The sequence below is a fragment of the Dermacentor andersoni genome, chromosome 3 (assembly GCF_023375885.2).
Source record: "Dermacentor andersoni chromosome 3, qqDerAnde1_hic_scaffold, whole genome shotgun sequence".
Lineage (NCBI taxonomy): Eukaryota > Metazoa > Arthropoda > Arachnida > Ixodida > Ixodidae > Dermacentor > Dermacentor andersoni.
In genome coordinates this window covers 173,555,644-173,565,403 of record NC_092816.1, presented here as the reverse complement: position 1 = coordinate 173,565,403, position 9,760 = coordinate 173,555,644, and the positions used below count along the sequence as shown (strand labels likewise).

General features: G+C 45.7%; 1 protein-coding gene across 1 annotated transcript in view; it reads left to right on the top strand.

Annotated features, from left to right (window-relative positions):
• The first annotated feature begins 2,325 nt into the window (after positions 1-2,325).
• Positions 2,326-9,760, top strand: part of LOC126524449 (uncharacterized) — a 61,891-nt gene continuing 54,456 nt past the window's right edge. The window contains exon 1 of the mRNA XM_050172758.3: positions 2,326-2,395. Coding sequence (XP_050028715.1) covers positions 2,381-2,395 — 15 coding nt within the window. The 5' untranslated portion in view covers positions 2,326-2,380. The remainder of the gene's footprint in view (positions 2,396-9,760) is intronic.

Genomic DNA, 9,760 nt, shown 5'->3' with positions numbered 1-9,760 from the left:
AATTTGTATACCTTGTAGAAGAACTGTTGCGCAATAATTAGATTATGTTAACCGGAAAGAACACACCACTCACGTCGTTGTATAAAATAAAATTTGTATGAGCATTGTATCTCCCTATGAAATTTCACCCCTTTTTTGTCAAATGCAATGTACCATTCATGTTTTATTTCCTAGCATATGTGTATATCTGCATCGTGTGTATTGCAAATATCATTGTTGATATTATGTAAACCTGTTTTTGTCGCTATTTGTATGTAATATATGCCCAACCTGTAAAAATCGCACTGGGATTGACAGTACATGAAATAAATAAATATATAAATGAATATACCGGTTGGAGAGGTAGACAGACACATTTGCTACAATTAGGCACATGTGGTATGCATCAAACATTCCTACGAATATGTTTAAAAGAATTTCGCGCATGTTCCACAATTAAAGAGGACAAATCTTTGAGTTTATACTTCGCACCTAACGACGACAACAATACCTTAATTTCTGTCACCACTTCGGCGTCTCTTTAATGAAGCAGCGCATGATTTTCAAGGCTTTGAATTTCTCATACTTTTTTATGTTTCACCTATCTCATGCTTCTCATTATCTCAGTAACCTTTCCTTAGCGGATGGCATTGTCGTGTACAGCAACACTGGAGCTTAATCGCAACAAACGATTGAGGACCTTAACCAAAAATGTTTAAGAGTATGGTTGAAGATTAGTATAGAGAAGAGAAAAGTAATGTTCAGTAGCCTAGCAAGGCAACAATAATTCATGATCGCCAGCTAGCCCTTAGGGTCTGTGCAGGTGTAGGTTTATCTAGGTCAGTTACTCAGAGGGGACCGTGATCTTCTGATGGAAATTTACACATGAATAAAAATGAGTTGGAGTGCATGCGGCAGGCATTACCAAATCATGACTGGAAGCTTACCACTGTCTTCGAAGATAACATTCTAGAATCATTGCATTCTACCGGTGCGAACATACGGGGCAGGAACTTGGAGGTCAAGAAAGAAGCTCGAAAAAAAGTTAAGCACCGTACAACAAGCGATTGAATGAAAATTGCAAGGCGTAACATTAACAGAAAGGAAGAGAGCGTTGAGGATGAGAAAGCTAACCGGCATAGACAATATTCTAGTTGACATTAAGAAACAAAAATAGCTGGGCAGGTGATGTAATGCGCAGGGTAGGCAACAGGTGGGCCATTGGAATTACACAATGGGTGCCAAGGATGCCAATCGCAATTGAAGATAGCAGGAAATTATGTGGGGAGATGAAATTGCAGGGCGGAAGTTCGAATCCGCAAGCGCTAGGCAGGGGTGATTAGAGATCACGGGGAGAAGCTTTCGTCCTGCAGTGAACATAAGTATAGGCTGTTGCTGGTGCTGATGATATCACGCTTGGACCAGTAGGTGGTCCAAACGTGAGATGCGCATTGATATGGGCCACTGTCTCACCAGAGGTACAGAAGTCTTGATGCATTCATTTATGTGCTGTATTTCACTCGGTCGTACACCTATCCTTACCTTTCTTCATCTGGCAAACGTCAAACATCGCTTTTGTCACCATGACATCGCTGCGTGGAAGTCTTGCAGCCTCCATGCGAATGAAGGACTGTTCGCCTTTCGGCATAGCTTGTGAACGATGTAGTGCATAAACATACACGCTGCGTTACAGTATTATTGTGGACTATGCGGTGCTAAACATAAACATCGCATGTGATTGCACGCTATATAACACCAAATAAAGGAAATGTACGTATCGCTTTTAGTGCTATGTTACTCACAAAAGCCTCGCTTCTCGTACTCTGCGACATGCGTGTTCGATGTGCATAATTCTGCTTTCGTTTCTGTAGATCACCAACGTGCCCAGCGTTAATTGCATCGATGCACTCGACGCGCTCAAGGAAAACATCTGGTATACGCGCAATTATACGACGTGCATCGCGCTGTACGTTCGAAGGCATTTGGACGCTGCAATTAGGAACTTTGCCAAATGGATCCAAATGCCATCACTCTCCCGTTGCGTATCAAACCATTAGAGCTTTCATGGCTTTTCTCCGCTATGACGATTGAAAGCGTCACAAAATGTCACAGAAATCACTCCGTGGCCAACAAATATCAAGAAAAGCAGTAATGATTACTTTTCCTCTCTTATGTTTTCGGGTGCTGCGAATGTCCTTGAAAGCTTCAGAATTCGCGCATGCTGCAAGGAAGGTCAGCCGGCAAGTGTCTTTTCCTAGCTTATCTGGTAGGCAGGCCTCGCTATACGGTAGCCTGTAAAGAGAAACGCGATCTAGTCGTGGTCCGCAGCGGCCGGAACGCGAATAATCCGTGCCGGCGCACGCGAGCTTGGTGTCACCGAGTGGAAGATTTGTGGACGGTCATGCCCAGTGTGTGGGTGAGTGCCAACTTTTGTTGCATAGTGTTGTATATCAGGATCAGAAAACGAAATTTTGGGGCTACTGCCTTTGGTGTGACATGCCCATGGCGGTTAAGGCAGCAGCGAACGATGAACGGTACAAGTTTTTGTATAAACTTTCTTACAATATTAACCTTCAACTTTGCTATACGAAAATACTCAGCCTTCTTTTGAGCCGAGCTGCTACAACTGGACAGCATTTGGAACGTTGCAAAGGAAACAAAAGATATCAGGAATATTTCACACAGGGTGGGCGTCCACTGAAGTATTTATTTGATTAGAGGGAACGGCGTGACAGTATGGATCATCTGCCGAAGTTCACGTCCTTAAAGAAAGGCCGCCAGCCAAGCGCACGCCGTAGATTATTTATTTATTTATTTTATTTATTTATTTTCATAGTCTCGGGACCCGATTGCCGCAAACGAAAAAAGAAATGTATCTGCAGTATATATATATTGTGGTTGACCTTTGCCGGCGCATTAATCCCACTATGCCCGAAACTGAAAAGATAAAGATAATGTCCTGAAAGGCATAGAGGATGACGCCTTAAAATACTCTTGACGAAAAATCCTCAAACGCTTGACAACATCGTTTTTTTTTCAGACCTAGCTGCGTCAAATCGCACTACGAATACTTTCCATGGTGCTGGAACAATTGCAGCACCGGAATTTTCAGGGAGAAAATGTGCGGTTTAGGCTATAAGTTATTTGGAAGACTTACTGTGCTGCACCCGTATTAGCTAGATGTCCGCACTTTGCAGCGCGCACTATGGCGCAGAACGTGTTCGTTATTATTGCACATGTTTGGATTAGTATTATGCTTTGTGATCTGGATATGGCCGTGTCCCTGGATTTATCTCTTTTCTTTGAGTGCGTTCATCTTCGGGGTGATCGGCCTCTGTCTACGTTCGTCTCCGTGGAAGCTGGCGGCGATTTTGACCCGTGAGATTGCAGCTGGTTGGTCCCAGGGTTGTTGGTGGAGGGAATGTTGTTGGCGGCATTGCTGTAGCTGACTTTACGTAGCAAGTGTGATTTGTTGAAGAGCTTGCGCTGCCTGGCTGGGCAGCTTGGGTCCATAACGGGGTGATCGTATCCACACAGCACGCACTTCGGCTGGCATTGGTGGTCCTCCGATGTGTTTTCGTGTCCGCAGTTCTTGCACCGGACGCTCTCCCGCGTGGAACAAATGTCCGCCCTGTGCCCGGTTTTGAGGCGTATGCTGCATATTTGGGATAGCGGTCGCTAGGGTCGACATAAGTTCTCCTGCATAATAATAAATTATTCTTGGAATGTCCAGCCCGTCGAAGGTGATGAGAGCAGCCGTCGAATTTCCGAGCATGCGTGCAAGGAGAATCGGTGCTTGCGGGCAGCGTAAATTTCTCATTAGTTGGTCCGGGCGAGTATCACTGTCGATCCCAGTGGAATGTCGGGGGCGGCCAGGTATGCGTATACTTGGTACTCCTTCCCACCCAGTTGGAGGGAAGTGATCTGTCTGATGCGTTCCGCCAGCTCCTCCTTTAGCATACTCGTCACTTCCAGGTTCTGTTCGTTGCGTATTCTCAGTGAGTGTGTCAGATTGGGTTGCAGTGATGTGGGCAGCCTGACCCACCGCTCGGGCGAAGCGATGAGACTGCCAATCGCTGAAGTCGAAGCCGTCTCGTGGAGGGAAGACGATCTTGTAATCGGACGGTGGAAGTGGTGAGAGTCGTGGTTTTCCTTCGTGTGCCTGGTTCGGCGTGCGGTCTGGTTTGGGTTCTCAAGTCGTAGTGGTCGGATGGCTGGCGCCGCGTCGCCGTTTACGGGCCCCAGTCACCTGCGTTGTCGTCGGTATCGTTGTTTTCACCTTCTGAAGCGCCTGCAGCTGTCGATTTGCGTTTTATCGGAGGTTCGGGTGCCTTCTAGGTCCGCGTGGACCATTGCGGTTGTGTCGTAGTCCATTTTAGCCTTGCCAATTATTATCGTCCAACAGATATCTCTCGACTACAGCGGGCGTAGTTACGTAGTGACTTCAAATCACAGACATGGCTATTATCTTACGATCAACTTCCGCACTCAAATGCGATATCAGTTAACAAATGTCGCTTACAGGCGTCTTAATTTCTGTCACTAATTACAAATTACCAGCTGGCTATGCCAGAGCAGTGTAAAGTGTTTCTTGACTGCGACTCTGCGGGCTTAAGCAGCAGCATTTACACGCTAAATGTGCTTGAGCATGTTTCCTTATGTCACACCCAGTTTCTGTTTAACTTCATTAACACTACTTGAGGCATCAGGATTCGTTTTAACCTTCGTTGCCGTTAGCCTTAGCTACTGAAAAGAAGTGATTGCAATCTAAAAAGATCGTGCAGTTAAGTGACTCATTTCTGTCCGTGAAAAAACAAAGTCGCTGTATAGCACTTCATGCCGGAAAATCCAATATTATTTTTCGTGTATGAACAAAACTTGTTTTGTAGGCAAAACTTGTTTAGCAGGACGATATCACCCCATCCAAGACGATGTATACTGAACAGGAGTTGAAACTATTGAGGTTACTGGGTCACATTCATACGTTACTTCAAGATGTAGTGCTGATGTCATCCGTCCACGGACAGCGAAATTGCAGATACATGGAAATAAAATGACGTCACCAGTCAATTGTTTATGGCAGGAAGTGACAAGTATGTTTTCACACTATGGAACACTAAGTTTAACGATGTCGCACTTCCTCAAGGTTGTAAAACAACCTTTGAGTTTATAAAGTAGTGTTAGGTTCTATTTGCGTCCTTAGGGTTGCGCTTTCCCTTATCCTCACGTCATATTCACTGCATGGGCTGCAGTTAGACACGAAACAGAATCGAGCAAAGAACAAATTATTTCTGATACTATCAATGGAAATACGCCTGCAAAATAAAAAATAAGATAACGTGAAGCTGCGTGAATTGCAAAGGAGACGTAGAGATGCCGTAAAAGTATAGCGCAGCATCCTTTTAAGAAATGAATCGTTAATTGGCTGTTGTCAATAATAGCCGTAGCAAGCAGCTTCCTTCACAACGTTATCAAGGTCCACTTTGAAGTGACAGAAAAAAGGGTCACGTGAGACGCAAAGATTTATTATAGGTGGAAGACGAGATAAATAGCTCTTCCTGGGAAATTGTTCAATTGAATTGTATTCCTAATGTACCGAACTTCCTGTGTCATCTACCTGATCATTCATTGCCTGAGCTCATCATTATTCTTAGGAAGCATTTGAATTAGGTGCAGGGAAATTACGCGCAAAAACCACGGTCTGGTTAAGTGCTAAGCCGTAGTGGGGACCCCGTATTAATTTTCGCCACCTGGGGTTCCTTAACGTGCGCCCGAAACACTGCACACGGGAGTTTCTGCACACCTTTCCCGCTTCGAAAGGGAGAATTTAAGAAAGCGCTTATGAAAGCCGACTTGAGGCATTGCTTATCGGCAAATAATTTTAAGTTGCAGTAAACACGGCATCAAAAAAAAAAAAAAAAAAAAAAGGCGACGAGACAGACTAGACGAATGGCACTCACAATTCTCAATGTATATTCAAAAACTATCGCCACGACATAGCACGCAATCAGCCGAGATTTCTCGATAAACGAAAAACGCAGATAGCACATGGGCAATGTTAGCACGAAAGTTCATGATCAAGCAGCGTATGTCCACCGTCAACAACGCACTACTGGAACTGATATGCTTGATAGCATACAACCGTCAAGATATGATTGACAAAACCCCTGTGACAGCAGTGACAACGAAACACTAAAGACCCTTAGCAGAGCGTTGCTTACCCTTCACTTAGATTTCACGCGCTAAGGCACCGCAGGAAACCGCTGATTTCGAGTTTTGATAAGCACATCCTCTCGAAACTCGAGTTACGTGCTATCAGTTTTGCTGCGAACAACCCAGAAGCCTAGTTAGGCCACCGACACGCTCTGCTCAATCAGCTCTCCGTCTACATTCTTGCCACACGACGATAATCGTCATCTGTCTTGCTTGCGTATCCTTCCTTGAAAACGCTGCGCTCCCTACTTTCCTGTCGAGAATGCTCTGTCATGCTGATAACCGGCATGCCGTTCGTGACCTGGAAGTGCCGGGCTGGCCGCGTTAAAGGAAGGAAATACGGGCAAGACAGATGACGATTAGTGTTGTGTGGCGAAAGGGCGTAATTTTGCTTAAAAGTGTAGTCGAGCAAGGAAAGCGTACTGCGTTACACTGCCAGCATGAGCGTTGAGCTCATACACACTAGCGTTTGCGCTAACCGGCCCAGTGCTAACAGCTCAAATACACCTGTGCAGCTCAAGTAACAGCTGTGTGCATAGCGCGCCATAAACGCTTAGATTAGGTTTTCAGTTATTTCAGAATGCCACCATTCGCAAAATCCCGCGCAAACTCGATGCATTCGTGTAGCCTGGCGGCTTCAGTGGCCCACTAAAACAATCATCGCCACCTGCTCTGTCACCACACCTTGGACACTGCGTTGGGCGTTGAGATTTATTTCGAACTGAATTTCCACCAGCGCCACTGCAGCGTCGAAAATGTGATTCTAGTTGCGTGTGCTCGCAGAGCTCGCCCAAAGGTCTGCACATGCTTTGAGTGCGCGTTGTGCAGTGGTTTTAGCTCCAGGATGTTTCGCACCACTACTTTTTTTTTTTCAAGACTTCCCTGCTACTTCTGAAAGCAAGCGATATGTCCGCGCTGTCAACCTATCAGTCATCGCGTAGTGGACCAGCACTGCCCCCTGTTGGTCTGCTAAATACGCTACAATCGCGGGTACTACTGCAAGCTTAGCATTCATCTTTTCTGCGAAAGTATAGGTCTCATTGTTTCGTGCTACTGCAGATTTTCTGTGCATCGACAAAATAAACGGAACTCAGTCAGACTAAGTCACAAAATATATTTTTTGCTCATGGCTCACTCGGACTCGCTTTTGCCAAAATTCTGCTCTGCCGGGCTCATCAGGGCTCACTCACCAGAATCACACTCAGGCAGGTGAACAGGGTCGATTGACTTACAGACTCGGCCGCTCTCGTGAATTGAACACATCGCCGATGAAAATAGCTTCATACCAGACTACTACCGGGTGTCTCAGTGAACGCTTTAACAATTTTGTCAAGGTTGCCTGTGGCAGGTAGCACAATTCTGGTTCATGAGGGGGTCTACTCGAAGTGGCGGACAGTATTTGCATGAAAAATTGAAATTCATAATTGAATAATTAAGGAAAATTAACTCATTCACTTTTTAACTAATTACCTTATGGTCCACAGTGTAATTTACAAATTCTAGCCATTGAGCTCGCAAGGTGAATCCACTTGGAACGAATTCTCAGGATGACACCACTTTCGAGATATTAATTCGCGAACGTTGCGGAGAAATGCATTGGCGTGCCAGATACTTTGTTAGGAAAACGGCGTTTTATGCATTAAAAAACAAAAGTAACTGGAACACCAATGCATTTCCCCGCAAAGTTCGGGTATTAATGTCACGAAAGTGGTGTCATCCTGAGAATTCGTTCCAAGTGGATTGGCCCTGCGGCTAGAAATTGTAAATTGCTATATGGCCCATAAAGTAATGAGTTAAAAACTTAATGTTTCTTGTTAATTAATCGTTTCTGCGTTTCAGTTTTTGTGCAGCTAGTGTCCGGTGCTTCGAGTAGACCAGCTCATGAAGTAGATTTGTGCTGTCTGCCACAGGAAACCTTTATTAATTTGTTAATTAATAAACAAACCCTGTATACCGCCCCGTAATTAATAAACCCTGTATATCGCAACTGCAGAGGGATCACAAACGCTAAACATTTAGGAAAAAAATACGCACAAAGCGGTATTGATGGCGGCGTAGCAGCAGGTGGGAATGGACTGGCATGCTTACCGGGAAATTGTTGTGCCTGAATTTCTCATATGTGTAAATGTACGAGAAAGTTACTTATGTCCATTACGTTACAATGTCTCATAAAAAAAAACAAATATGTATGATGTGCGATGTTGGCACTGACGGAAGTGTTTCTCCTAAGGATGAATTGTGCTAAAGGGGCTCTTAAAACTCTAGAATTCCTCATTTCTGTGTTTATTCATGCGTGTGTGCGTGCGGCGCGCGCGTTTTTGGCAGCTCAGGGTAATAATCGGTCCTTCGTTTCGAGCAAGGTCCGGCATGAAAGCCTGCCTCGTAAACAACAGTGGGCACTTGTAAAACTGTGTCAAAACATCTTGGCTTTAGGTAACGCCACTTTTTAACTTTCGCCCACGAAGACACCACAGGAAGTCCGGCTCATTGTTTCGCTTTTTGAGTAATCAGAAATGGTGCTATGCGCTGACCATTCCGTAACTCGTGGTCCGTCCGTAGAATAAACTGTACTTTTGTCTAGGACATTGAGCCGTCATAGTTGTACATGCAGATGTGCATCTAGTACAGTGACTCTGCTGACATCCACATTTACTCTGAACCGCGCTGAACGCCAGCACTAAAGACGGAAACATGAAAAAAAGGACTAGGAGCGCACCTCACGCGACCACGTTGAAGTGTTGTCATCAAATATGAAAGAAACACTAATGGGAAATAGGCCCTCGCCAGGTGATGCGCAGGCGGTAATTTCAAGCCGCTGAGCGCGCAGAGTGTACATGAGAGAGCGGTGTGACGAGGGCCGATTGTGACGAGGGCCCCAGTGAGCGCTAACGCGTACCAAACAATGCCTTTAATAGGTCAGGCAGCCATGGAGGGTCTCCTCCCCAAGAGTTATGCCAGAGTGGGGCGCGCTGTCAGAGGAGGCTGCATTGCTTAGGCCAGCTACTGGGAGTCGCGCTCCCTCTAAGCTCTTTCTTTCTGTCCTTCATTTTTTCCGTCCTACATCGCCGACGTTCAGTCGAACTATGACTTACGCGGGCACTGCTGAAAATCCAGCTCGCCTCGTTGTTCTCCAAGCTTGCGCTGGGCACTGGGCACTTAGAACGTCCGGTGGCACCACAGAAGCAGCAAGAGTACCACTCACTATAGAAATTGGCACGCCACAAGCGTACATGTGCGGCATGACCAGCTCTTGGCACTGATAGGATGAGTCGTCGCGAAACGATTAGAGCCACGCCAGTGCTACGGTCTCTGCTAAAGAAATTGGAAGAACTGCCAGGAGCCATTATAAATAACGGCACAGTTCACTGCAGGAGTCCGGCCATCGAACCCATGGTCATTGTCCCGCTAACCGCTGTGCGAAAGTGTCGCAGGCTCTAAATGAGCACTAGTGGTCTGTCCTGCTGTTTGAGTACTTTCACATGCAGTTCCGACGCGACAGATATGACGAAGTGCCTCAACGGTCCGTCTCCCAACTCGCTCATCAGTCTGACTTCTGCATGTCTGCACC